The 26,695-nt window shown below is 47.4% G+C and overlaps 7 protein-coding genes across 10 annotated transcripts; 4 read left to right on the forward strand and 3 right to left on the reverse strand.

Moving 5' to 3' along the window:
- The first annotated feature begins 468 nt into the window (after window positions 1-468).
- On the forward strand, window positions 469-6,860 carry BDBG_06535 (uncharacterized protein). The gene is made up of 3 exons (XM_002623050.2): window positions 469-512; window positions 662-3,107; window positions 3,239-6,860. The coding sequence occupies exons 2-3, from the start codon at window positions 2,535-2,537 to the stop codon at window positions 4,319-4,321; spliced, it is 1,656 nt and encodes a 551-aa protein (XP_002623096.2). The 5' UTR covers window positions 469-512; window positions 662-2,534; the 3' UTR covers window positions 4,322-6,860.
- On the reverse strand, window positions 5,165-12,953 carry BDBG_06536. 2 transcript variants are annotated; one of them, XM_002623051.2, is made up of 4 exons: window positions 12,731-12,833; window positions 11,243-12,610; window positions 7,426-11,175; window positions 5,165-7,318 (listed from the first exon to the last, which is right to left on the reverse strand). In XM_002623051.2, exon 3 carries the CDS (start codon window positions 11,009-11,011, stop codon window positions 8,168-8,170), a length of 2,844 nt encoding a protein of 947 aa, XP_002623097.2. In that variant the 5' UTR covers window positions 11,012-11,175; window positions 11,243-12,610; window positions 12,731-12,833; the 3' UTR covers window positions 5,165-7,318; window positions 7,426-8,167. The 2 variants fall into 2 exon arrangements, with proteins under 2 accessions (XP_002623097.2, XP_031579474.1); XM_031722642.1 differs by having other exon boundaries at window positions 5,943-11,175; window positions 12,731-12,953.
- BDBG_06537 (single-stranded DNA binding protein p30 subunit) lies at window positions 11,278-12,730 on the forward strand. The gene is made up of 3 exons (XM_002623052.2): window positions 11,278-11,558; window positions 11,619-11,722; window positions 11,833-12,730. The coding sequence occupies exons 1-3, from the start codon at window positions 11,555-11,557 to the stop codon at window positions 12,565-12,567; spliced, it is 843 nt and encodes a 280-aa protein (XP_002623098.2). The 5' UTR covers window positions 11,278-11,554; the 3' UTR covers window positions 12,568-12,730.
- On the forward strand, window positions 12,950-15,399 carry BDBG_06538 (FAD synthetase). The gene has a single exon (XM_002623053.2). It carries the CDS (start codon window positions 13,185-13,187, stop codon window positions 14,196-14,198), a length of 1,014 nt encoding a protein of 337 aa, XP_002623099.1. The 5' UTR covers window positions 12,950-13,184; the 3' UTR covers window positions 14,199-15,399.
- Window positions 15,070-20,010, reverse strand: BDBG_06539. 2 transcript variants are annotated; one of them, XM_031722643.1, is made up of 8 exons: window positions 18,360-19,993; window positions 17,754-18,093; window positions 17,102-17,678; window positions 16,955-17,045; window positions 16,800-16,889; window positions 16,645-16,739; window positions 16,260-16,577; window positions 15,226-16,207 (listed from the first exon to the last, which is right to left on the reverse strand). In XM_031722643.1, exons 1-8 carry the CDS (start codon window positions 18,435-18,437, stop codon window positions 15,913-15,915), a joined length of 1,884 nt encoding a protein of 627 aa, XP_031579475.1. In that variant the 5' UTR covers window positions 18,438-19,993; the 3' UTR covers window positions 15,226-15,912. The 2 variants fall into 2 exon arrangements, with proteins under 2 accessions (XP_002623100.1, XP_031579475.1); XM_002623054.2 differs by having other exon boundaries at window positions 15,070-16,207; window positions 17,102-18,093; window positions 18,360-20,010.
- Window positions 20,011-20,562: 552 nt separating this feature from the next.
- BDBG_06540 lies at window positions 20,563-23,986 on the reverse strand. 2 transcript variants are annotated; one of them, XM_031722644.1, is made up of 3 exons: window positions 23,673-23,986; window positions 21,644-23,553; window positions 20,563-21,509 (listed from the first exon to the last, which is right to left on the reverse strand). In XM_031722644.1, the coding sequence occupies exons 2-3, from the start codon at window positions 23,429-23,431 to the stop codon at window positions 21,213-21,215; spliced, it is 2,085 nt and encodes a 694-aa protein (XP_031579476.1). In that variant the 5' UTR covers window positions 23,432-23,553; window positions 23,673-23,986; the 3' UTR covers window positions 20,563-21,212. The 2 variants fall into 2 exon arrangements, with proteins under 2 accessions (XP_031579476.1, XP_002623101.1); XM_002623055.2 differs by having other exon boundaries at window positions 21,644-23,986.
- Window positions 23,987-24,093: 107 nt separating this feature from the next.
- On the forward strand, window positions 24,094-26,695 carry BDBG_06541 (uncharacterized protein). Its single transcript, XM_031722645.1, has 2 exons — window positions 24,094-25,880; window positions 25,953-26,695. Exon 1 carries the CDS (start codon window positions 24,854-24,856, stop codon window positions 25,820-25,822), a length of 969 nt encoding a protein of 322 aa, XP_031579477.1. The 5' UTR covers window positions 24,094-24,853; the 3' UTR covers window positions 25,823-25,880; window positions 25,953-26,695.

A 26,695-nucleotide genomic window follows, 5' to 3' on the forward strand; every position in this document is an offset into this window, starting at 1 on the left:
AGGACGGGGTGGCTTATGGTAGTGCTCGAGGAGGATAGCTGACTCCCTGGTATGAAGAAGGAATCGTAGTTATTGAACGAGCAAAAGCACCGAAAACACCGAAAACACGACCACTTTAGCGACTCTGCAACTTCACGGAAGGTTCACAAAGATTTTCCTGATATTCCTCTCGAAAGCTTGAATATCGCAGTACAGTACGCAGCGTAATTCACGTTGTATCCACCACAAGCGTACCTACTACCACAATTAGGTACCTCGACGTTAGTGGAGTTTACCAGCGGGCGCTAGGTACCACCCTTATTGGTCGTTGTTAAGTTACCCCCTGCCTAGGTAACTAGTTAGGTAACTTCCCTTTCTGGCCAACAAGCCCTAATTAGTTTTTTTCTTTTGGGTTTTCTTCGTCCTTTGAACAATTATATTATATTATTGCGGTTTCAGCCTACAGCCATAACATACCATACCATACCTACCTACCACAATAATAGTCCATTTGGAGATATTCTATTGTACATGTAAGAAATATCCATTATTCTTCTCTTCTAGACTGTATCACACAGGAACTTCCTCGTCCATGCTTGCCTTGAATCAGTGTGCAGTGTTCCTTGTTCGGTTTGGGTGTCACTACTGACAGCTGCAACCTTCGACCAAACCATAATAATAGACCCATGCAAGCCACCACCCTGCCGGCCATTCCCTGCTTGAAGTGATAAACTTGCATCTCTCGGCGTCAAAAGGCCCAAAGCCCAAGATCCAGTTGTCTCGATCAAGCACAGCCAGCCAGCCAGAGGTAAACTACCATTGCTCAGCGTTCCCGTTCGACGAAAAAGTAAATAGTGGAAGCTCTGGGTCGGCAGGCCGTGTTGTGATTGGACTAGGTTTTTTATTTTAGTCTTTTTGCTATTTGTCCGCCTGGTGTTATGCAAAGATGATCGACGTGACAGCAGATCAGGACGACGACTCACCCATCAGGAAGCCTGTTGCCAAGTTGGCGCTCGCCGCAGCTCGGTCACTCTTTTCGAGCTAGCCCACCCAGTCTGCGTTTGGCATGGAACGTGAATGTTAGAGGATGATGATCCAACTCGCGAGCAGCTCACTAGTACCAATCTACCGCCTATCTATTATTTCAACTTCAAAATTAGTCGGGTCATTTTTTCCTGGATGTGTGCGTCCTGCAGAACCTGCACCCGCCATGCTCTCCACAACGGATACTACCTCCTGCGGAGCAAATTGGAAACGTTGGCAAAATGAAGCTCATTGTAGCAAATCACTATCGGGGAGGTTTGGCATCCCCCTTGCCACTTTTTTCCTGACAACCTCTGGAGCAATGGGTGTAGGGGGGGAAGCGTTAATCCACTACTGAGTCCATGGGGCCATACCGAATCTTCCCTTCCTCCCAACGCCACCCCTAAATATTAATGAAAGCTCACTAAAAGGATCCACCCTCCATCGTCCGAGATTAGCACTGGGGGAATCCCAGTACGAGGCAGATGCTCCGCTCGAGCGTGACAACTCTTCTCTTCAAGTTCAGGCGTATGCTCCCGGACCCTGCCTTGCTATGACCTGCATGATGGATAATAGTATTATGATAACCATACACTTCCGGAGATGATCGCGAAGGCTTGATTGATTCAGCCGGAGCTTAGGTCAATAATGTCCTCATCTTCCGTTCTACTACTAAATCCACCTGGGCACCTCTCTCTCTCTCTGACCAACTCAGCTTCTCTATAACTTCAAAACACATCTCTAGAGTTAGCCACCAACTATTCTCACTACTCCTCCTTTTTTTCTTTCTATCTCCTACTGTTTTTGTATTTTTTTATTTTATTTTTTTGCCTCCTTCCCCTCCATTCTGCCTCTTTGAACGGATCTCTTGCCTTTCCCTATTTTGTTTTAGTCATCGCATCCTTTCCTAGTTGCGCCTCCTTCGATGGTAGCGTTCAGTCTGGCAATCATTGAACTTTAGTCTCCGAAAGGTGTCTCCAGATTTGGCGTCGCTCAGTGGCGAATTCAGAGATGCGATAGCAATCAATTGGACCCTTAAACAGCTGCACGCACACCCGTACAGCCCTTGCCAGCTAGCTTTTGTGTGTTCCATTTTCTTATTATTTCATTTCGAGCCTGTCATACCTCATCGTGGGAGTCTCTTCCTCAATAACTTGGAAAGTTACGTCCAGCGACGGCTGTGACAGTTTTTTGAACTGTTCTCTTGTCTGATCGCCTTAGGCTGGATTGTTACCACTATCTACCTTCGGGTGTCATATGTGACAGATCTAGGGAATTTCGGCCGGAGCTGATGAACCTTTAGGCGGATCGAGTTCGCGTTTTCCATGAGCGGAAGATTCCATGGTGTTTGCTCACACCGAGATTCATGATCGGCACCATTGGGTCTTCATGCTTCCGCCGTTTATGCGATAGTCCAGATCCGAGTCGGTTGTCTCTTTGGTTTTCCATGCCTTATACGGGCTTTGCCGGCCATTTAACCCTTCTATCTATCTTCTATAGTTCCAGACGTTGGATTGGGAAAAGTGAACCTCATGCACTCCTTACGATCTACCGGGCTCCCCCTCCCCTTCACGCCATTCGGACAAGCCCACGGGTCAAGCTCCGATCCTCTGAGATTCCCTTTAAATTTGAATCTGTCAGGCGAGCCTTGCAATCCCAACCTTCGGGCTCCCTATCTCTCTCCCCCTATGTCCGGAACCCCCTCGCCTGAAAGTCGTTTCGATTCACTCCTTGGAGACAGGCGCCGAAAACGTTCCAACTCACCCATTACGTCCACTACTCATGGCAATGTACAGCCGCTTTTATCTTACGCGGAATCTCCAGCAAGAGCCCCGGGACTTAGTGCAATTCTCCCTGACTCACAACGGTTACCCACCGGGCAGCCAGGCATGTCTATCATCGGGCTGCCCGCGATTCATGGCCCTCAACTCCAGCATACTCTTCAGTCTGGATCTCTTCTACCCCCAAGAACCACCACGCTTCCCCCTAGATCTACACGTAGAGCAAAAGCTCATGTCGCCTCGGCATGCGTGAATTGCAAACGGAAACATCTTGGATGCGACTCGGCACGCCCATGCCGAAGATGTATTTCAGCGGGAAAAGAAGTAAGTTCAGACGGAAATTTACTTTGGGAACTGCAGCAATCTTGTAGAATTTAATCTTATCACAGCTGTACTGAACAATTTCCATGTCAAGCCCACTAAATATTCGGCACTAATGAATGACTTCCAAATAGGAATCTTGTGTGGACGTCAGACACAAACGACGAGGCAGACCCCCTTTAAAAGTTGAAGAGGGACCGCTGCAACCATACGAACCCACATTTAGTCATTCAGGAGTATCATGCCCTGAGCCGCAAAGTTCCTCGCCCGCATCCCAATTCTATGGCCACAGACGGACTTCTTCCTCCCGGGAAATTCGCCCGATCACGGAAGTACGACTACCTAGGAGGTCTAGTGAGGTTGGGGTGGAATATGGGCCGCCAATGCCTAATCCCGCGATGCCTAATCCCCACATGTGGGTTCCTCCAGATCCATCACGGGGGATTCATACATCAACAGCTATCCCAAGCCCGTTCTCTAGTCAAATGGCGCTTTCCAGCGGTTCGTCCCAGCGATCCCCAACCCATAATAGCCCTTTATTTTCACCTGGCGCGGTATCGTCCTCCACATTTACTCCAGAATATCGAGATGTGTCAAGCTCCATCCCCCCTTTCTATGGCGAAAGGATACCACCGAACCAGCCCCCTCGCCAATACCAACGACGTCATAGGCCTCCGCCCCCTACCGGATCTGCGTATTTCGGAGGACCGGGATCTGCGCACGGGCCGCTATCAAGTCCTCCCTTATCTGCTCCCAGCAGTGCGCGGAACTACCCATTCTCGAGTCCTGGCCAGTCACAAATACAGTTACCACCTCTTATGCCGTCAAAAAGGGGGTCAGAATTCGAGTTTACTCAGGGTATCCAACGGCCACCTGTACCAACTCAGGCGCCATCCCTATTGTCTTTACAACCAGGGCGACCAAACCCAGGGCGGGATGATCATGCCCAAGAGTTGGAAGACCACCGCTCCCTGCCGGCGCACCCTCCCTTCCAGCCAGTCACTTTTTCCTCCGGGCCGTCCGGTCGAGGACGATTGGATCCATACCGTCCTCTGCAACAAGGAACTGTCCCACAAGGCAAATCCAGCCTTTTGACTTCGCATACTCAGCCAGCCCTGGAAGATAAAAACTCAGCAGCAAAGGAGAAGGAAGAGGCCTCAGAATCTCGACCTATAAAAAGACACAAGATGGCTCTAGGAGATATGGTCAATGACTAATTCTTCCTTTTAACTCCCTAATGTGAAGTGATGTACGGTTTGGTTTACACACAAATAGAAAGAAAAAAAAGAAAGAAAAAAAGAATCGAATTCGAAGATACGAATGGAAGAAATGACATAGCAATAAACGAATTCCGAAGAATGGGCACAAAACTACCCAATAATATAGGATGAGAGACACGGGCCAAATTATAAAAAATTCCCTTTGTTATTTTTTCCCTTTGTTTTGTTGTCACTTTTCGCTTTGCCAGAAGTAAGAGGGAGACAACATAGATCAGACCGACTCCTACGCCGTTAACTTTTGTCCTACCCTACTTATGAAGGAGAGCACGCATACCATACCCGATACAAATATCTATGCCCATACCGGTAAACTATATCCTGTGGAAACTATTCTTCCTCTTCTTTTTGCGTTTTCTTATTCTTAGCCTTTGTTGTTTCGGTCGGAATACCCCTTGTTTACATTGGAGTTATCATGCTGGCTCAGCCTTTTCTTTTTATTTGCTACTTGCTATTTCTGCAAGGCCACATATATAAACGTGTACGCCTGGGAAGTGGCACCTTATTCCCTTCTTTTCTTTTTTTGCTTTTCTAGTTTTAATCTCTCCCTTGTTGATGTGCAGCTTTCTTTTGTTATTTTATATCTATGTGCTAGTATTTCATTCTATTTCATACTTTTACATATCTTAACGTCTTTTCCAGATGATACCCTTTTGCGTTTTGCATCTTATGGTTTTATTTATTTCCTGCTCGCTTTCTTCACACTGCTACGACATCTTTCACTCGGTTTCTGATAGTATACACTTCTATATTTTTTGCCGAGAGATATGCACGGGAATTTGGCACCGCACGCTGAAAGTATACATATGTTTACCCTTATTATAGTGATACCAGGCCTTCCCAGGACAACGCTACTATGAAATATTTTCGCCAGGTTCTAACCTTGGTTTCCCCGCTCAGCCCGTTTGAGGATTGCCACGACTTCTAAAATGGTCCGCCTCCCACCTAAAAAATACAGGAGGTTTGGCTTTCGTTTATATATGCATCGAATTCTAATGGTATATATCTAACAAACTATGCCAGAAACCCGAACTGGATGTTACATAAAAGGCCCTCATACATCCCAGAGTGGGAATAGACTCATATACCAATCTAGGCATGGTATGGTAGCAAACCGCTCTCAACTCTAATTCATGCATACCCGGTGTCGGCCCTCTGTGCATCCTTCCTCTTCATTGCATGAAGAAAGAACAGGGGAAATACCCGTTCGGCCCATAACCGTCGTTGGAATCGAGTACGTCGGGTCTGTGGAGCGGCCCCCTGCCTTATTTTTATTGGTTTTTTATTTTTTATTTTTTTTCCTCCACAGATACCGGACAGCTGGCATAGGAGAAGCTGGCTAAGGCGCCTTGCTTGTGCGTGGTCTTGAGCAAAGTAACGACCAGCATGAAGCTCCGTATCCTCCACAAAATACTTCCAGCCGAACAAGGCCAGTAGCTGAATCCATTTACCACTATAGGGGATTCGGTCTGATTTGTCTTTCTTTTGCTTTCGCTCTCTTCTAGACTGATTTTTTCTTCACGCCAGCTCGTTATTCTGGAGAAACGTGGTTTGCATGTGGACGTTCATCCACAATTTAGAGCCACATTCTATCCCAAATCATGTGGCTAGGTTGATATGCTGACCCATATAGTCTGCAGTTCGCTACAATCGAGATGAGGAACAGGATGATGTGCGCCCATGCGTATTGTAGCGCCTGCCAGAAACTCCTATTAGGGATGTACATGTACCATACAGCGGTGCATCCTGTGCATAGATAAGCATGCGTGATCGCCTCCTCAGGTTGGAGAATAGAAATCCTGAAGGCATAATAGGTGTTGGGAATCACATGGGCTCCTCGGAAACCTCGGACAACTTGTCGATTTGCTTTAGATGTTGTATGGTGTTTTTCTCATATCCCCACTGGCGTTGCCTTTTTTGAGTTCTCCTTCCAATAGAAGTTCTCCGGGTTACTAGCCGAGTGGGTATGCCCAGCAGCTTCCATGCCCCTACGATGGTCACACATTGTATCAGAGTGAGGGTATTGTAGAGATACTCGTTTGATCGTGGTTGGTTGGTAAGACCCAAATTTCACGTGGCTAGCGGGAATGCAAACAGAATACTGGGACAGAATGTAGAGGGATAAACTTGATTTCATATTGAAATATTTGGTTGCTGGCTGGGTTTCTCCGATAGTGTTGCCAATATAGTATCCATTTAGCTGCGTGTACAATAGCTTGAAGAATGTGGATCCACGCCCGACCGTTATTCAACGTCTGGAAATAACGTGTGTTTTCGAGAGAGGATTTCAGATATCGCATTGGCAAAGCTGATTCCAAGGTGGATTACTATGGTGGAACCTAGCATTGTATGTGAATCTGTAAGGTTGTTCAAGTTTGCCATTGTACTGTACATACCTGACCTTGCCATTGTCTGCACAGGACACCGAACGAGACAGAACAGTCTGCAGTCCAGGCCAAAATTCATAAATTCAACTCCATGCAAGGTTAATCTTTCCCGTAAGCTCATGGCAGAAGAACGTGACACAGAGTACTTCCGAGTAGCACAAGTGGGTACAAACTGCCATGCACGCTCATTCGAGCTCCCATAAAGAACCTACGGTTGCACCCATGAACAACATTGCGCAAAAAGGAAACAATAAAGATGTGGACCAGAAAGAGGTCGAAAATGGAACAGGCGGCAGCGCGGGGAGCTCAAGCAGAAATGAAATCTTTAAAGCCATCATGACCGTGGAACGCACGTAGATCCATGCAGTTCAAGAAGGCCAATCGTTTGATAGCCCTAGGGGACAATCCGACACCAGGGTAAGGTAAGAACACCGCTTCCACCTCCCGATCACATGCTATATTCTATGATGCCGTGTCAAGGGACCGAGTAAATGGAATAGGCCGAATTAGTTCTATACGGTGAGACAACGCGATGTTGTGCATATTTACACTACAACCAATTGGGCATTCAGTGAAATGATCGATGCAAGCAAGGAGGAATCGCTCATTGTGAGAGCGTTGGGTTAGGAGCTCATGGGAGAATTGGGGCAACCGTACCTCCTAACAGTTCTCGTGTTTCCCCCCGGGCTGGATATACAGTTCGGGAGAAAAGTAATGAAAGGTCCCGAATTTGCTTGCCCCAAAACATTCTTGACTGAGAGGAACTAGTTATCTGCCAAAAGTACGGCACAGGCATCCCGTTTAAAATCAAACTGATGGCCACACCCGCATGGAGGACATACCATACTGAATGTCAGGATGTCCATATTCTTCCCTCCATCCCTCCCCAAGCTATTATATGAAATTAGACATTGTTGCACAAATGACAGGAGAATATACTTGGCAAACGGAGCCTAGCACCATGCATCAAAGGCATCTGCGTGCAGGGAGAAAAAAAAGAGCCCGGCGGTTAGATATGCAGATGAGTTAACTTGGCGTCCAAGAACGGCGGGAACCAAAGTTGAATTCCATACCTGAGGGGTGCAATGTTTTCCTCGCAACCCTGGTGAAAAATGAAGCACACCATACCAACAACTACTGGAGTGACCAGTGAGCTACCATAAATCCAGAAGTAAATCACGTTACTTCTCGGCCTCTCAGTCCTGCTACGCATAAAGTGATTCCTCTGCCTGTTTTGAGCTGTAGACAAAGAGGGTGATCGATGAAGGTGGGAATACAAAGCAAATAGAAAATAACAGAGCAGGGCTTTTTAGTTAAATTTCAATTGCGAATAAAGGTCAGAATGCTAAAATCCAAGTCTAGTGACGTGACTAATATGAGGGATATCAAATCTCCTCCACTATCTCCCCTTTCTCCCCTTACCCTTATTTGAAGGTCGCGCATTTTTCTGTTTCCTCAACTCCTTCACCTTTCTGGCCTTCCTTATATCCTCAACACTCTTAAGCTCACTCTTTTCACGGCCTTTAACGCCGACCTGTTTAGAACCGGAAGAGGGATCAAATGCCTTCTCAGTCTCGCGTTGCTTCGCAGCCTCTACTTTCTTTTTCTTCTTCTCGTAGTCATCCCTGAACTTGTCGGGGTTTTTGGGCGCCTGCTCCTTGCGATGTCTGTACTTTTTGCCTCCAGGCATACCAGAAGCAAGGCCAGGGTTTTCCGCCTCTCCGACCCTTGGCATACGGCCAATCCTCTTCCCTTTCTTCCACGCATCGAATCGCCCACTTCGGAAGCTCGCAGCAATCTTAATTCCACTCTCGCCACGAACGAGAAGGTCACCTTTACCTCCTTTCGACCCATCCTCGTCGTTTCGGCGCGATACATACTTCTTTTGGCGTTTGTCCCAGCGCATGATGGAGCGTGGTTCACCGAAGCCCCGCGCAGCACTTTCGTCGCCGGCAAGATCCATAGTGGCACCGCGTGATGCTTCAACAAAATTGGTGTTTGAACCAGAATGGACTCCGTACGCCCGATCTTCAGCCAGGGAATTGGATGCAGGTGTGTATGACATAAAATACTCTGGGTTGTGGAATGACTCCCCAGGTTTTGAATCGTTTGCGTCCGTTTTCAATTTCGATTTGCCAGATTGTGGATAGGAGAACGTGACTTCAAGTTCTGAATCAGATGCGAGTGACATATTGTCGGCAGTAATCGCATTATCATTTTCATCGCCCAAGTCAGCCAAGCCGTCATCATCACTGTCATTATCATTCGGTAGATTGTCATTAGCGGCGCCTCCACTGTTGCCAAGGTGCGCACTTTTGATCGCAGACTCCTTTCGTGCTCTCTTAGATGCGAATGTCGACCTCATCTTTCTCATCATATCAATCGCCTCATCGTTCCCGTTCTTTCCCCCACGCCTGCCACCAATCTCAAAGATTGTTTCTTGTGGTTTGTAACCTCCAACACGGGCGAGCATCTTCTCCCTTTCCTCCTCCAATCGGCTGGATTCATCACTGAAAATGGGATGCACCATCAGCCACTCATCGGATTCAACCACATCTTTTGCTCGCTTAGCGCTTTCACTAGAGGCTGAATTTCTTGTTCTCATGTACAACTTTTCACCTTTCATCGCAACTTCGCGCTGCAATTCAACATCAACATCTTCATCTAGCAGCTTGGACACCCATTCAGTATAACGAGAAACCTTATCCCTAGGCAAACTACCTACAACCACATCCTCCGTGTAGTTGAGTTGCTGGCCTGAACCTCGTCCTAGAATTAAAGGTCGACCGAGGAACAGCTGCAGGTCGAGTAAATACGGAGCATCTGACTCTCGGATGAGGCTGTAACTCCAACCAGTCTTACCAGCTCTAGCAGTCCGTCCCACACGATGAACAAAAATTTTAGCCTGCGAAGGAAAATCATAGTTAATCACATTAGAAAGGATAGGGATGTCGATTCCTCGTGCTGCAACATCTGTTACGACGAGGATATGCGTAATTCCGGAACGGAAATTTTGGACTTCAATTTTGCGAGCGGTTTGATCTAAGGAACCGTATGCGTACGACACAGCGAAGCCAGATATCCGAAGTATTGATACAAGGTAATCGACATGATGTTTCGTAGCCGTGAATATAATCGTAGAGTGTTCCGTAGGCGATTCTTTATGGGAATTTGAAGCGAATTCCGACCGCTTCCGTTTCCTCGGATTCTTCGCTTCCTCTTTAGCACGTTTATGCGCTTCTGTCTCGCCCGTGGGAATTTTGATAACCTCGTGAAGAAGATGTAATAGAGCGCCCTCTTTCTCAGAAGACTTCACTGTGAAGAACGCATTTTGAAGGTCCGGAGAGATCTTGCTTTCCGCATCTAGACGGATCAAAGTTGGCTCCTGGAGACCTGCTCGAGCAAATTCCACCAATGATTTAGGTAAAGTCGCAGAGAATAGAAGTGTCTGCCGTGAAGAAGGCAAGCCGTGGAGAATTTCGGTTAACTGTGCGGCAAAGCCCATCTCAAACAGCCTGTCCGCCTCATCAAAGACAACGTAGCGAATACTTGACAGATCCAAAGACATTTCCACTTTCAAATGAAGGAAGCGTCCAGGCGTGGCAATAATGATATCCGGGTTACCTGCCATGTATTCAAACTGTTCCTCAAGACTATCACCGCCAACCAACAAAACGGATTTTAGATCCGTCCCACGACCCAATTCCTTCACGACTTTGAGAGTTTGTAGGGCCAATTCTCTGGAGGGTAACAAAATCAATGCCCTAGACCCGAATTTGGCGCTGTGGTTTTTCAGCTTCTCAATCATGGGAATCACAAATGCTGCGGTTTTCCCCGATCCTGTCCTTGCCATCCCGACAACATCCTGATCATCCAACAAAAGTGGAATTGTTTTCCTCTGAATGGGCGTTGGAACAGAAAACCCCTTCCGCGTAATGGCTTTGAGAAGAGTTGCGTTAAGTCCCATGGATTGAAAACCTCCGCCCTTTTTTACAGTCCGGCCTTTCAGGTTTGAGGCCTTGCGGTTTGCTGCTGCTTGCTCAGAAGCAATGAAGGCTTCGTCGCCATTATCGCCACTATCATCGTCGCCCATAACATCAAGGTTCAAACTTTCCTGTGGTTTTCGCTTTTTCGAAGGTTTCTCGAGGTCGAGAACATCATCGTCCCCCTTAAAGAGGAGCTTTGAGATATCGAACTCATTCTCCGAAGCTGCTGGGGACACATCTCGATGAGACATGGTCATTGGAAACGGATGCAGGCCACGGATTGCATATGCCACTCTACCAAGCTAGGATATCCAAGGCAATCCTTGAGCCCGGGTCTGGAATTCTCCTGAGATAACTTTGTACCTTTTAGATCATGACGGGTGGGTGGCTGCAGAATATAAAGAAGGGAAAACGCTGTTGACTGAAACAAAACATGTCAGCCGCTGCCGCATTATGTTAAATGAAAACCAAATAACCAAGATACATACCGTCACTTTGATAGAGCAACCGACCCTATTCGCCGCAGTTGTTGCGCAGTTCGAGAAACTATTTTTTCTCTCCGGCGTCAAAATCCGAAAAGGCTGCAAAGGGAAGGCGGTGAAGGAACAACATTCCTCCGATTTCCGACCATTCCCCCGCCAAATTCCCCGGCGCCAAAAACGCGTGACTGACACGTCTTCACGAGACTCAATCAAGGCGGGGAATTAAAAGATATCAGGACAAATCGAATAGCAGAATCAAATTACAACATCCTTCCACTCCCTTCCATTTTATTACAAAGTACGCCTCCTACCGCGACTATGGGTTGGTATCCTCTTGCCTTTTTGTTTACTTTTTCCTAAATGCTAATATACTCCCTCGCAGATGGCGACCAATACACCTCATATGGTGCCCAAGGCGGCATGGCAGGAGGGGGTTTTACAGGTGGTGAAGGAGGCAGCCAAGGAGGCAGTCAGTCAGAAGGAAAGGTATGAATGCTATATTAACACTGAAGCAACCCTCACTTTCCTCGTTGCCAGCAGCTGTTTGCCTAAAGGTATCCCCTTCCCAGGGCTAACATTCTTTTTCCTCGTATTAGGGCGGCGGTTATGTGAAAAACTCACTTCGTCCTGTAACAATAAAACAGACATTGGAAGCTACCCAAGCACACGGAGACGCAGACTTTAAAATTGATGGCACGGAGGTATCACAATTAGCGTTCGTCGGCCAGGTCCGCGCCGTTAGCCACCTAACCACATTCGTCACATATAAGCTTGATGACGGGACGGGGGAAATTGAAGTAAAATTATGGCTGGAAAAGAACGCAGTCAATCCTACAGGAGACGATATGGACACGGGAGACGCTTCACGCTCTTCGGAATCGGAGATCCAAGTCAACGGATACGCCAAGGTTTGGGGGAAGCTTAACAACTTCAACAATCGACGGAATTTTGTCGCGCATGTCATCCGCCCCATAACGAGTATGGATGAATATCATTGCCATTTTCTTGAAGCTACAGCCATTCACCTATACTATACAAGGGGCCCAACCGGTGGTCAACCTGGTGGGAATGCGCCGCCTGGTGCGGCAAGTACGAGCGGTGGGGATCCTCTCGGCGGAAGGACGTTACCTCCAATGTCGCCATTGGCACGGAAGGTGTATGAGACTTTGAGCAATACGCCGCAGGGGAACGAAGGACTTCACGTGCAAAATCTGGCGTCAATGATGGGTTTGCCTGTTGGTGAAGTGTTCAAGGGAAGTGAAGAGCTGCTGAGCCACGGGTTGATATACCCTACCGTAGATGATAACACCTGGGCAATTCTAGAGTATTGAACTTGGAATCGTACCTGTCACTTGCATATATTTCTCCCGTTTTCTATGTTTAGGTTAGTCGGGCTAGGAGATTTTTTTTTTTTTTTTTTTTTTTTTTTTTTTTTTTTTCGGGGGATGTCACGGCTTGCCAACGACGCAAAGGATATATGGCCCTGTAACTTACCCATTAATTTATATGTAAAATTAAAATAGAATCATAAAATTCGATACCCTTGAACAACAGTAGCTAGAGTGGAGATATATTTTATCTTAAGAGTACGGACTTGAAGCACAGGTTGTAACTTTTTTTTCTAACTAACCGACCGGCTCTTGCTGCAGCTCCTCGGCTGAAACAGCCGTGACTAAGCCAGCATCAGCGCCCGGTTTGCCGATGTCAACTCAACGTCACAAAAGAAAAAAAAACCTCCCCCAAGCGGACACTCGGTGCGAGGTCGGCGAAGCACGCAACATCTCCCCCTAGCCTTGTCTACTGCTCCTTGCACTTTGTCTTCCGTATAGGCATTTGAACAACTCTTCAATCAGGTCCTCTTCGTCACCAGGCTTCTAATTGATCTTGCCCTATCGGTCCTTGTCTGCTCCCCTCCACCACCTGGCTGGCGCGAGCCCCGCTCATCCCCATGACGAACGCTCCATCCACTACGGCAGCTGGAGATGCACTGCTTTCAAACGGTGTTGAATCCATCAAAGAGAGCCATATATCACCAGAAAATGGGCAGACCCAACCTCTACGGAGCAATCACATTACCACTGGAAAAACCCTCCCTATACAAACCCCAGCGCAAGCGGAGGAATGTCAAGAGCTTCACGAAGAACATTCGCATCCCCCCCTCTCCACCGTGATCGCAAACCTCCATAAACAAGTCACTTCATTCCTCTCCGAATCGCACGACGCCTCCAGCATTCTCTGTAAAGTCCAGAACCAAACCCGTATCTCCCTCAGCGTCATGCAAGAAGCGCTCAATCGCTTCTCCCTACATGAACTCTCCCTGTCCTACAACGGCGGCAAGGACTGTCTAGTAATGCTCATCATATTCCTAGCCAGCCTTCACCCACTCCCCACGACTGAAACTGTATCAAAAGATGGCAAACGCACTCCTCCCCGAACCACAATACCCGCCATCTACGCACAGCCCCACCACCCCTTCCGGTCCGTCGAGGACTTTGTGGCCTCTTCCTCCCACACCTACCACCTCTCCCTAGTCCGCTACACCACCGATCCGCCCTGCTCCACCATCCGCACCGTCTTCGCCTCTTACCTAGACCACCATCCGCAAATCCGCGCCATATTTGTCGGCACCCGCCGCACAGATCCGCATGGCGAGAAGCTAACTCATTTCGATCGCACAGACCACGGCTGGCCTGACTTTGTGCGGATACACCCTGTGATCGACTGGCATTATGCGGAAATATGGGCATTTATTCGGCATCTAGGGATTGAGTATTGCCCTCTGTATGACGAGGGATACACCAGCCTCGGCGGGACGAATGACACGCATCCCAACCCGAAGTTGAAGATAATAGACAATAAAAACTCGAATGATGATCAGTCCTCTTCCCTGCCAAAGCCTCGGTACAGACCTGCCTATGAGCTTATGGATGACGACGAAGAACGGTTGGGGCGGGATTGGTGAATAAAAGGCCGCACGCAGCCGCAATGTTTAGCGCACTATTATTATGTTCAAGTTTCATTGTTCCTACATTCTGCGGGCGTTTTTAACAACCTATCTCTCCCAGTACTGCATACGCCGCATATATATATACATATATATATATATATCGCACCTCACATGAGACATTTGTGAGCAAAATCACAGCGCGCGCGACACCTAGACAAACAATCTTAGATTCCATGCCGATTTCTCTATAAGCATCACACTGCTTTCTTTCTTGAATGTGGCGTTTTCCTACATGCCCCACACGCCACGCGCCACACGCCACGCGCCACATGGAACCCCCTACGACAGGCCAGTCGTATATTTAGAATATGTTATTTTTATTACATCTTTTGATGTCCGAAACCCACACCCCCAGATACGAATACGAATATACAACAATACACCTGCACGGGTCCTGAACAAAACAAAGCCGAACCTTCTTTTTAACGGGATCAGGGACGCGTACATACACTCCTGGAAAAGCGATCCCACAATCCTCCTGACATCCCCTCCATTCACCCTCCGCTTTTCATTGCCAGTTGGGAATACCTCCCATTTAGCCAGCTTGCTTTCCGCACCCACATGTCTGTGAGACTAGGTTGCCTGAGCGAAAAGCAAATTACTATCCTTCGTTGATCCAAGCTCCGAACTAGCTGTCCGGGAGGAAGGGAGGGAAACACGAAAGACCCCGCTATCGAGTTCTATACATTACATATATTATTTTCCCCTAGCTCAGGGGTATGGGTTGGCCTTGGCTGTGTAGCGGGGGAGAAGGGCCGTGTCTTTCACTATTCTAGTTATTGTCATATTTGTATACATAGAGAGGTACAGTAGCCCATAGAGAATATATGCAAATAGAAGGATTGTTATGTTTTGAATATAGGTATCTGGCATATGCCTTTGGCTGCTGGTCCGCTGCAGCAGTATTGGCTAAATTGCTTCTGTTGTCTACTGCACCTACATGCAGAAGAGGGTTTTGCTATATTAGTTACTCCTTCTGATAATTCGCACGGGGGCAGTTGAAATCGTATTGACACGGTAAGATCTAACCTACTTACTACCTCTCACCTCTATACTATGAGCAAATTGAAGTTCCATTATTGCTATTTGTAAAATCACATGCTAAAAGCTAAAATAAGTCAAGGCAATTGCCCCATCACTTGTCTCATCACTGGCGTACACATCCGCCTCTTAAACCGAAGTTCGTAACATCGTGTAATCATCCATCTTCATCCCTCATCATAAGCAGACATGGCACTATGTAGTGCTAGAGATGCCCCCATACCATAAAGCCGATAACATCAAAAAAATTTCTGTCAAACATCGTACTGGCAATCGCCAAAAGCAAATAGTATGCAACGCTGAACTGTTACGCGCCGGAAATGAAATATCTGCGATTGATACTATTGTCCCTGGGCACGCATTAGATAAAAGAATGACTTTCTGACCACCGAAGATAACAGGTAAAAGGAGAGAAGAGATATCGTATATCTTGTTGTGAGGATATTTCAATACAATCAGTTTTTCCGTGATACCGTGAGTCGTTATCCATTAATCGTAACTGCGTGTGACTGACGATGCAACACCTATTATAGCTCCATACCAGATAGCCGTAGGCGAAGTTGGTCAAATTAATCGTTCATACAGAGCCGGTAAGACTCAAAACAGAAGCCGGCAGCCTCTTAAATCTCTAAGTGGACGATTTCGGGGTCGCAACAGTAATTTCCCTCCGTCGACCAAGTGGAGAAGTAGATCCTGCACGGTAGTTTTCCTTTCGGGGGCTGGAATTCTCGGATCTTGTCACACCGCCTGAAACGGGGAGAACTGTCTTGGAAGATCCAGTGGAGAGGCTATCTCCATATGAACCCTGAGAATTGAAAGCTGGGCGGCCGCGGAATGTCGGAGTGTTCTCAATATTTCCATTACTGCGTGGTCCCCAGGAGTTAAGACGAAGACTGTTCACAGACTTATTCATCATTGGGCCACTACCATGGCCGTCAGCTTTATATATGCGAGAAATGGATTGGATTAACTTACGGTGGGGATATTGAGGTTGCAGGTGTCCAGACAGGACCAGGCCCCAAAGGAGAAGGGAAGCTTGCCTGTGAGTTTGGACTAAAGTGAGAGGCTGTCTGTTGCAAACGCTGAAGCGTGGGCGACGGCGTAGATCCATTGACCATTTCGACTGAATAGTTGTATTCTCCGGCACGGTAAGCACGACGTTCATTGCTCTGCAACTTGAGTTGTTTCTGCGCTTTCGTATCCGCAAAGCGGAGGAGAAGTTTGACCCCATCTTGAGCTGTGATGTTGTGGAACTGAGATAAAACTTTTTCTGCAATTTCGCGAGACTCAAACCTTTAGAACAAACAGCACAGATTAGCGTCTGCAAAATATCATCAGCTTAGAAGGCGAAATCGCTAACCTGGCAAACCCAACTTCCTTGCTGACGCCAGTTTTCTCATCACGGCTGATCTTCTCTGAAACAACTTGATATGGTTGAAAATGGCGACGCAAATCCTAGTAGTTCATCAGGAAAGAAATACAAGATATGATACGGATATATATGGGAAATCTCACCGCTTCCACCCAGTCGATAGGAACATTAGTACAATAGACGTTAGTAGAACTCTTGTCTTCAAGATCCTTCAGTCGAGAATTACGAGATTTCTATAGTTTATTAGTCTCTCCTTTGACTCTGGTAGATTTTGTTTGGGTAGTTTAGGCGGACATACCTGGGCAAAACTGGCCTGATAGCCTAGATGGAAGAAACCTCGAATGCAGTTCTCGCAGGCATCAAAGCTGAAAAATTGAACGAAACCGAATCTATGAGTGATCAGCAATATATCCATTCGGAAACCACTGTGGAAGGCAATACAAACCCTTTGCAAAGGCCAGTTTCAAGATCAACAATTGCCTTGCAGCGATCAATTTTTCCGAAACGAGATGCATACGCATGCAACATCTCATCTGTTGTTTCGGGTAGGAAGCCCCGAATATAGACATTGGTGATACCCTCTCTGTTCTCGAGGCATTTAGCCAGGGTGAGGTCCGAGGGGTTGGTCCACATGGCAGGCACTGCACGTGGAATTGCAGGATCCTGCTGCGTCAAAGCATCAAGGTCCTGCAGTACATAACCGCCGGCACCCTTCATCATCTGGTAGGGGAGATATGGTTGAGGAGGTACCATTGACGGAGACGGAGTGCCATAATTGTACAACATTGGGGAACGATCTGTCGGTGCAACAGCAGGGTAGCACTCCTGATGGCCAGCTTGATCAACCCCCGGAGTACAAGGATGATTTTCCTCGATTGAAGACCAAGAATCACGGCGAGGGCCGGAAAGTTCAGGTGCGTCACCGTTCATAGCATAGGGCCAGGTGTATCCTGGGACAGAACCTGGAACCACCGAGGGGGCAGTTACGAAGTTCGGGTATAATCCCGCAGGTAAATATGGTACTGAATTACCTTGGTCAGTAGCCTGAACATGGAGTTGTCCATACTGATTTGCCGTGGGCACACCACCAAACATACTTCCATTAGGCACAATCAAGTATTGCCCATTATATGGACGCTGAATACTAGCCATATCACCGCTGCTACCGTGAGAAGCATGGAGATTTCCCTTGAAGGCTACAAACTTGCCATTGTGACGCTGGTTTTGCAAGTTCAGGCCTCCAACAGCGTGGGTAATAGCTTGAACATTGGGATCCCTCATACTCCCGTTTACCCCGCTAGTCTGAGGAACATGCTGATAGAAACGGTTCTGATGTTCCATGTTGTAAGCTGGCTGGTTCTGTGCATGGGCAGCGCTAGCTTCACCAGGCAGTTGCTGCTGTTGAGTTTGGGCTTGCATATTTGCAAATTGGGATTTCTAAATGTCATTCTAGGGGTCAGTGGACCTAAAGAGCTAGGCTGACACAAGAAAAAATATTCAAGTTCCTTAAAGGACCTCAATTTTTTTTCACATAGGTCGTGGGACAAGATGTCGAAAGTCTTATTGCAAGCCAATGGCTCAGGTAGGAGGGATAATTGGTAGTGGAATTAAACGATAGATTCGACTCCACAGGGACAAGAGAACAGGGATAGAAGCAACGAGCGAAGCGGGCAGCCACGAAGTACATGGAATATCGTACTTACCTGAATAAATGGCGTAGCAGACGACCCGTTGAGACCAGGTTTTGCGGCGAGAATACCGAGCTTCTCCAAGATATCCATGTTAGTGAGCACAAAAGTGTAAGAAAACAGGTATATGGCCTAATGGATAAGGTTTAATAAGTAGATAGAATACTACACCTGAACAAGCCCTGTGGATACGGAGTAGGAACCCAGTAAAGGCCGTGGATGCAGTGGTACAGAGAGTAATAGACAAAGACGACGACCACGCAGCACAAGGAGAAGAAGAAACAGGCAAGGCTAGAATGAAAGGAAGAAACGGATGCTAGGAGCAACAATGATCAACGAAAGAACTGCACTGAACTTGGACGAATGAAGAGGTTAGAGATGAATAAGGGGGGAAAAAGGGGCAATGGTGTAAAGCGAGAGAAGCTAGCAGCTTTGCAGGAGCTGGGCTAGTCTCGATGATGATGCTAAACAGAGCGAGAGGAAGTGATTGAGATGGATGATGAGGATGATGAGGATGATGAGGATGAGGATGATGAGGATGGTGAGGATGATGAGGATGGTGATGGTGATGGCCGGGGGAGGGAGAGAAGAGAAAGGGAGAAGAAGAGATGAGACGAGAGGTTTATAGCTGGGTTGGGGCTGGGTGGGTGTTGGCCAGGGAAAGCACGCTGCACTCTCGGTAGCAGCAACAACAACATCAACAACACACAGAAACCACCGCCAGTCACTAACTGCAACGAGGACAACACAACTGCCCTGCCCCTTTTTTATATTTCATGCGGAATTCACTCACTCAACCACAGTAGGCACCACCACTCTGCTCTGCTACTGCCAACTGGAGAACAGAGGGAAAGAATCAGCTGGCCTGTCACTGTCACGGTATTCGTGGTATAGTCCTTCCGGCCCATATATATCTACCATTCCCCAGCAGGCTGTTTACATTTGACAGGCTGCTAACATGCTTTCGACCGGGGTTTTGCCTATAGAAACGACGACTGCTTGTATTTACAGTGTCTCTGACCTCTGGGCTTCCAGTCGAGGGAAGGAGAGACTCCTCCTTTTCATCCCATCCTCTATGGAGAAAGCACACGGGTTGGCAACAAGCCCCACGGAGAGAGAGAGATACACCTGCCCTGAGAGACAGGGAAAACGTACCCAGAGAGCATTCTCAGAAGTCAGAAAAAGAGAAAGAAACATGCAACATCCACATAGTTGAACTATGTGGCAGCCGGGTATTATGGACGATGCATGGAAGTACCTCCCATGGTCAAAAAAGAAAAAAAGTCTCCAACCTCATTTATGGCCACACCTGAGCGGTCGACACACAGGGAGTGGCTATATGAAGGATGAGCGAGATCGAGGCAAACTCTCCTCTGAGGTCGAGTTGGAATATATACAAGAGAGACACAAATGTGCATCTTGACAAAGGGGTTGTCATCACTGTCCAGAAGGAACTCTGCTAGTTGCTTACTCGGGCCGCTGTTCGACATCATACGCCGCTATATCATGTTAGTCAATGCATTAACTTACCTATTGCTCGAACACTGTGAGTTAGTCAACTCCTCTCGGTAACGAGGTGAACAAAGAAACTCTATCCTTCAAGACACCCTTTGAATTAACCGTGACAGTGTTCCCCTTTTCCATATTTCTTTTTAATTTTAATTTTTTAATTTTAATCTTTTTCCCTCACCGCTGCCCTACCGGATTAAACGGCACCGATCTCAGCGGAAAATATTCCGGAACCCCAGTAAAGTGGACCAGCCACAGGGGAACGGCAACAGACAACGGGTCCCAAAAGGAGTCAGAACTCACGAGGGAAACACGGGAAAAGGAAAGGGCGTACAACAGCAGCAAAAAAAAAAACAACCGGTCTGGAAATTCGTACGACCGCCGTCTTCCCGAATGAGCCGGGCAAGAAAAAGAAAAAGCCACCCACACCACCTACACACCCCGCAAGTCCAAAATAATAACAAGGCCCACAGGACAAGTTCCTCTCTCATATGCATGGATGCATATGGCGCAACGCCCATTGCTGGACCTTGGTGTGGGTTTACCTAGGTAAAAAAATATGCCAAAGAGCAAAGAGCATCAACCATTAATTGGTCTTGTGGTCCAATTTGGTATGGGGATAGCTATCTCATTCGCTCGTTATTTACCACGCATTCTTTCATCGCATGCGTCTCTGTAGTGTAGACGATGGATTTAGTAGATAAATAACGTCGAATGTTGGAAAGAGCGGTCGGTACCTACCACTCGAAGCGACCTCGGCAGCTGTGCCGTGTGCATGTGACCTTTATTCATCGGCGAACTGGGAGCGGAATGACTGGGTTGTGACACAGTCGAAGAAAATATCGTTGTACAGTAGTGTAGGCAGGCATACCTAAATACCTAAAATATGGAAACAGAAAAGGCAAAATTGAGCAGAGAGGTGTATAAATGTAAAACGAGAACCGAAATAAAAAGTGAAAGAGAAAAGGGGACACAATGCAATCTATGCGTTATCACTTACAAAACGTAGAACAAAGAAGTTATAAAAAAGTAGTATATGGAAAGATGAAATCAAGAAGAGGGGTAAAGAAAAGGAAAAAGAAAGGAAAAGGAAGGAAGGAAGAAACGAAGAAGTATATCCTATCAAAAAGAAAAGAGAAAATGAAAATATAGAAATAAAAAAATAGAAAACCCAAACATATTCATGCATACCATGCCATGCCATGCGAATGCCATGCGACACCAGAGTGATATATATATATATATATATATATATATATATCAATCAACAACTCATGAAAAACAGAAAATCAAAGCCCCCAACAATCATCACCCAACTCAGACCCCCTAACTCAGACCCCCTAACTCAGACCCCCTTACTCACGACCAAACATCCTCCTGATACGACCCGTTATTCCGCATATGCTTGACAAGCTCCTCGCCCTTCTCCGGCGCCAGCCCCCGCTGCTCCGCCATGATCTGGCCGAGGACGACATTCACCTCGCGCGCCATGTTGGCTGCGTCGCCGCAGACATAGAAGTTGGCCTTTTGGAGGAGGAGGTCGTTTACGAGCTTGGCGTGTTCGCGGAGCTTGTGTTGGACGTAGACCTTTTTCGAGGATTCGCGGGAGAAGGCGGTTATGATTTGGAGGGATGAGCCGAGTTTGGAGGCAAAGGTCTAATTTATTTTTAACGGTGATGATGGTGGTGGTTAGTGTGGCTGCGTAAAAAATTTATCTTTTGGGTGCGGAAGAGTGGATTGGGTTGGGTGGGTTTGAATAAGTAAAAGAAAAAAAAATTGATAATACATACCTCCCACTCGTCTTTATACAAGAAATCTTCCTCTCGCTTTCTGCAGCCGTAGAACAGGATAGTTGGGCCGACAGTATCACCCCTCTCAGCTTGCGCCGCGCGTTCCTGGATAAACCCACGGAACGGCGCGACACCGGTACCAGGCCCAACCATGATGATGGGTTTGCTTGGGTCCGAGGGGAGCTTGAAGTTGGAATGGCGCACGTGGACAGGGACGTGGATACCGTCGTACTTGTTTCGGGGCCCGTTGATGGCATACGTTAAGCCGTGCGGGTCTGGGTTGGGGTCGCCATGCTGCTTCTGCTTCAGGGCCAAAAGATAGTTTGTCGTGACACCTTTGAGGCTGTGTGTGGCGCCGGGGATGCGGAGGGATTCCACAATGGCGGTGACGCTTATCTTGTGTTTTTGTAATAGGGAGGAGGACGAGATGGAGTAGTATCGCGGTTGAATTTTAGGGATACCTTCGATAAGTAGGGAGAATGGGACGTCTGTGAACGGTAGAGGGGTGACACTTTGTAGGGCTTGGGCAATGTTCATATACTGGCTGGCAATTTTTTCTTGGAAGTAGTCCTTGTCGCTTCCTAATCGTTTCATTTCGTTGCGCGAGGCTTCATCGGGGGCAAAGGTCGCGAGAGAAGCGATGAATTGGCGGGATACGGGTCCGCAAATTTCCATATGATATCTTATAACGGCGTCGTACGTGGTCGGGGTAGGGAAGGGAACCTTGGCAGTAACGTCCAGAGGCTTAATCTTGATAACCATATTGCGTTTATCGGTAATTGCAAAGACAGCTGCGAACCGGTCCACTTCCGCTCCCGCATTGGTGGGCCAGATGGCAATATGGTCGCCGGTTTGGTAAGAGAGGTTGCTTCCCTCGACGCTGATTTCCATATGTAGGCAGTTGCGGTCCTTGACGGTAAAGAGTTCTCGAGACTCGACGATAGGAGCAATGAACGGGTTGTGCGCGTGGTATGGTCCCTTCTGCTGGCCTTCGAGGTGGTTCGAGTTCGGTTCGCCCAGGTAGACATGGTCGGCTTCTGGTGACGTTTCTGGTTCTTCGATAACAGAAAATACAGGTTCGTAAACGGCTTCTCGTTCCTCCAAACCCATTTCCTCAGCAAGAGCCTTCCACATGGGTTCTTTCCAGGCCAGATAGTCCTCCTCCATTGTGCCTGCACCGTCATCACCTTCACCGGCCTCCCCAATTCGTTTCGCTCCGAGCTTCGTCATTGTGGCGTCGACATTTCGTACCATCGAGTTGAAATGCTCGTAAGTGTTATTTCCCAGTCCAAATGCGACATACTTGATGGAGGAAAGGGGCTTTTCATCGGCTCCTCCGCCACCCTCAAATGCGACATCTTCTCCGGTAAGGAATTGGTAGAAATCCACCGCGTTATCCGTAGGTTCGCCCTCGCCGTAGGTGGCCAGGACGAAAAACATGACCATGTCCTCAGGGAACTTATCCAGATTCTCATAATCATAATCTTCCAAATCGGCGACCATTGTCTTCAGACCGAATCGCTGGGATCCTTCCTTGGCCAATCTGGAAGCATAGTCCTCAGCGGTGCCGGTCTGGGAGCCGAAGAAAATCACACAATTCTTGCCGGTTTCGTTTAGTTTCTCGATGATGTCTCTTGATGCCCCAGCTTTTGCGCCGTTCGCGGTTGTAAAGCTCGTGGCGTAAGGGTCCTTGACAACGGCCCATAATGAGCCCTTGGTGAAATAGGCGACGCTACCGACGAGAATGGCAATCAGGACCACCAAGTCCAAGGTATCGACTTGGGCCATTGTGAAAACGTTGTGCGATCAGCCGTAAAAAAAAAAAAAAAAAAGAAGAAGAAGAAGAAGAAGAAGAAGAAGAGGATAGGGGGTCGGAGAAGAATGAGCGGAGGAAATCGCCAGTTGAGTTCCTGAGCAAAGAAAAAAAATATAAGTCAGTCCGAGAGCACGAGCACCCCCTGCAATGATGTAGGAAATGGGAAATAGCAGTAAAAACGGGAAATAGAATGATATAAAAATAACAACGTACTAGCTAAATAAATAAATTTTCAGAATGAGTGAGAGAGAGACAGAGGTCAGCGCTGGAAATGGACAACAGGCCGCCGGCAAAGTCCCCGATTGCCCTTCTGCGCTTGTGACAGAGATTAGCAAGAGAGATTTGTATTACCACCACCTGCTCGCGAAGAGCTGGACACACCGCGACCAAGGAACGAGGAGGTATGCAACAGGGCACAAGATAGGGAGTGAGGTAGGTGTGTGGTGGAGGAGAGGTGTTGTCTGGGGATGGGATGGCTATATTATTATTATGTATGTAACTATATTATCCGAGCGGTGCCAGCCAACGGGCTTCAACTCCCTTAGCTCCGAGGCCGCCGTTCCTACATGTACGAAGGCGTGGAAAATAAATACTTGTGCACGCTAGTAATTTATTAAGTAGTAAGTAAGTATTTTAATTTATTAACGTTACCCATCCTCCTGAGCTGTTTAGAGAGGTTCCAGGCTCTGTTGACACCTATTGTGCCTATCACTCAGCTGGCTGGGCACTATTGCATGCCTATCTTTTAGGGTCTAACTAAGCACCTCACATTATTGCCGGTGGGGTGGGGTCATAGTTTGGGATTTCAATAATATAAATTTCTAGCGTGTGCAAGGGCTTATTTTCCACTCCTCCGGACTTGCAACATATTTAGTACAAGTACAGAGTACACTGCTTGTACGGTACAATTAGGGGCTTGGTCTGCGGGCGGAATTATTCTGTTTCTATTCCTGTTATGCTCACGTCTTCCTACGTCTATCTTGCAGCATCATCTTCTTCAGAGAGTGTTCCGATCAACTGCCTGCCATGTGAGCTGGGCGCTGTGGTTGGCGTGTCGACCAAAAAGAAGGGGGGGGAGAAGAGGGGGAATATAAAAATCTCCCATTTCTTTGTTCTCATGTACGGGGGACTGACTGTCCATAATATAGTGCTAGATAGATACTGGCTGTACCACTGCTCCCAGCCTCAACAGAGGGAAAAAAAGATGGCCCAAGATGACACTGCCAAGGTTGATATGGATAAACTACCCTTTTGAGCGACAGTGTTGCTCCTCTCAAATACCCCATCCATCCATGTCCTTCTTTTCTAGTCAGTCCTCCTGTCACTCGCTAAGTTAATTGTACAGTATCAGCATCATCGCTGTCGTCCTGGCTGGACACCTTTGACAGAGGGAAATGACACTATCCACTGATGGTTTCCTGACTGTGAGTGAGTGCTGCGGCAGTCGCTATCTGTTCAAGGATGGAAAGCAAGTAATCGTCACTGGGCCGCTGTCCATCGATCTCAGTTCACTGCCGCTGCTTGATGATACCACAATAGTGGAGGGCAAGTCCGTTACTTATGAAAAGCGGTTCACGGATAGCAACACCATTCCTATTGCCGACAGCGACTTTCCTGATATCCCACGGATTGACTACCATGCCATGCAGCATGGGACGTGGAGCGACTGCTTACCTATAGAATTCAGCGATGGCACTGATCATCCGGAGACAGTGTTCAAGCTCGCTGCGTGGAAGACCAAAAAGGTATATCGTGATGCTACGATCCTATCGGGACTAGTAAGCAACGACAACATTGTCCGTTTGCTGAGCATCGTGACTGTTGACGGTCGTTTCGCTGGGTATGGAATGGAGAGGCTCTACGGATGGCGCTCTCCTGTTTCTCCTACAACAACGGAACTGGTGAAGAAAATGCTGCCAGCGTTTCTTCAGGAGACAGTTGAATACCTGCATCAGACTGCCCATATATACCACTGCGATATTAGGATCAATAATATCTTGGTGACTGGGCACGGGAGACTGAAATTAATCGACTTTGATGTCGCACACACTGATGTGCTGGCTACCCCGCACACTGACTTCCCTACCGCGCAGTTCTTCTTTGGTGTCTCCCAGAGGCTCGATCACCTTGACATAAGTATGTCCATCCTCCTCATGTTTATGGTGTTGTCAGATATGCCCGAAGAAATACCCTCGAATCCCCTCGAGCCCTTCAACTTCTATCTCGATAATAAACTCCAACACTCAGTCTACTTTCAACATGTGCAAGACACGGTTCAGAGGAAGCTGCGGGCACACCTGGAACGTCCAGACAGGGAACTGTGCATGTCCGACTATCGTGGCAGAGGCGTACACGGGGGATAGGTGTCCAGGATGCCGGGGCTGATGATACATTGACGTAGTTTTGGGGGTGGTTATCACGGTAAGCGCTGCAGGCCTATTTTTCATCCTTACAACGTTCTTCAAAATGCTCATGCAACCTCTATCGGGGTAGATTCGTTTGACACTCGTTCCTCTCTCTTTCCCCGTGCGTGTTTCGTGTTTTCGGTCTTCGTGTGGTTCCTTTCCAAGGGTGCCAACATTCCTGGGTGTTCTCTGTTATTTTTCGGTCACTAGATCCGCCTCTTCCCTCAGAATGTTGCCAAAAGCCTTCCTTAAGCCTAAACTGGCGAGGATGGCCGACTACTACCATTCCTTGACTGCAGGACGAGCACACGGGTTAACCAAATTGTTTAGCGTGGAAGCGATAAGATTTAAATCTATTTATCCGTTAATTTGACAATCCAGGCCCCTCCTTTTTACCTATGCCAGTTACAAATATGGATCCTCGAAACCTAACTCGCGTCGATTCCGCGTCCTGCTGATGCAACTTTCGCATCATCCAGGCCGAAGGCTTCAATTTTTATTTTATTTTATATTTCTTTTCGTTTCTTTTTCTTTTTCTTTTTCTTTTTCTTTTTATTTATTTATTTATTTATTTATATTTATATTTTTTGACATCAGGGACATGGCTTCTTTGGTACCTCTCTTGAGAACGATCATTCCAACGACTAGTGTGAAACCCCTGCGCTGCCGTACGGTTGATTGACTGACTGGCTAGTCATGAAGTTCGTCATCGGCTTTTACTTCAGTTTTTATCCCGCTGTCGGGCGGGAATATGACATTTTCCGGGAAAGTTGCAGGTCGTCTTGTTTCCCTTGTGATGATGATGATGATCGCTTTGAGCTACGTCGTGCG

Source organism: Blastomyces gilchristii, assembly GCF_000003855.2.
Source record: "Blastomyces gilchristii SLH14081 genomic scaffold supercont1.14, whole genome shotgun sequence".
In the NCBI taxonomy this organism is placed as follows: domain Eukaryota; kingdom Fungi; phylum Ascomycota; class Eurotiomycetes; order Onygenales; family Ajellomycetaceae; genus Blastomyces; species Blastomyces gilchristii.

Excerpts from the sequence above, each read along its gene's own strand:
- BDBG_06535 (XM_002623050.2), top strand. The coding sequence starts at position 2,535 with ATGCACTCCTTACGATCTACCGGGCTCCCCCTCCCCTTCACGCCATTC. Across the intron at positions 3,108-3,238 it reads GTATTTCAGCGGGAAAAGAA|GAATCTTGTGTGGACGTCAG; the intron begins GTAAGTTCAGAC and ends ACTTCCAAATAG.
- BDBG_06536 (XM_002623051.2), bottom strand. The coding sequence starts at position 11,011 with ATGACCATGTCTCATCGAGATGTGTCCCCAGCAGCTTCGGAGAATGAG.
- BDBG_06537 (XM_002623052.2), top strand. Across the intron at positions 11,723-11,832 it reads GCAGTCAGTCAGAAGGAAAG|GGCGGCGGTTATGTGAAAAA; the intron begins GTATGAATGCTA and ends TCCTCGTATTAG.
- BDBG_06538 (XM_002623053.2), top strand. The coding sequence starts at position 13,185 with ATGACGAACGCTCCATCCACTACGGCAGCTGGAGATGCACTGCTTTCA.
- BDBG_06539 (XM_002623054.2), bottom strand. The coding sequence starts at position 18,437 with ATGGATATCTTGGAGAAGCTCGGTATTCTCGCCGCAAAACCTGGTCTC. Across the intron at positions 18,094-18,359 it reads CTGCTACGCCATTTATTCAG|AAATCCCAATTTGCAAATAT; the intron begins GTAAGTACGATA and ends AATGACATTTAG. Across the intron at positions 16,208-16,259 it reads GCAACCTCAATATCCCCACC|TGGCCCAATGATGAATAAGT; the intron begins GTAAGTTAATCC and ends CGGCCATGGTAG.
- BDBG_06540 (XM_031722644.1), bottom strand. The coding sequence starts at position 23,431 with ATGGCCCAAGTCGATACCTTGGACTTGGTGGTCCTGATTGCCATTCTC. Across the intron at positions 21,510-21,643 it reads TGTATAAAGACGAGTGGGAG|ACCTTTGCCTCCAAACTCGG; the intron begins GTATGTATTATC and ends AAAATAAATTAG.
- BDBG_06541 (XM_031722645.1), top strand. The coding sequence starts at position 24,854 with ATGACACTATCCACTGATGGTTTCCTGACTGTGAGTGAGTGCTGCGGC.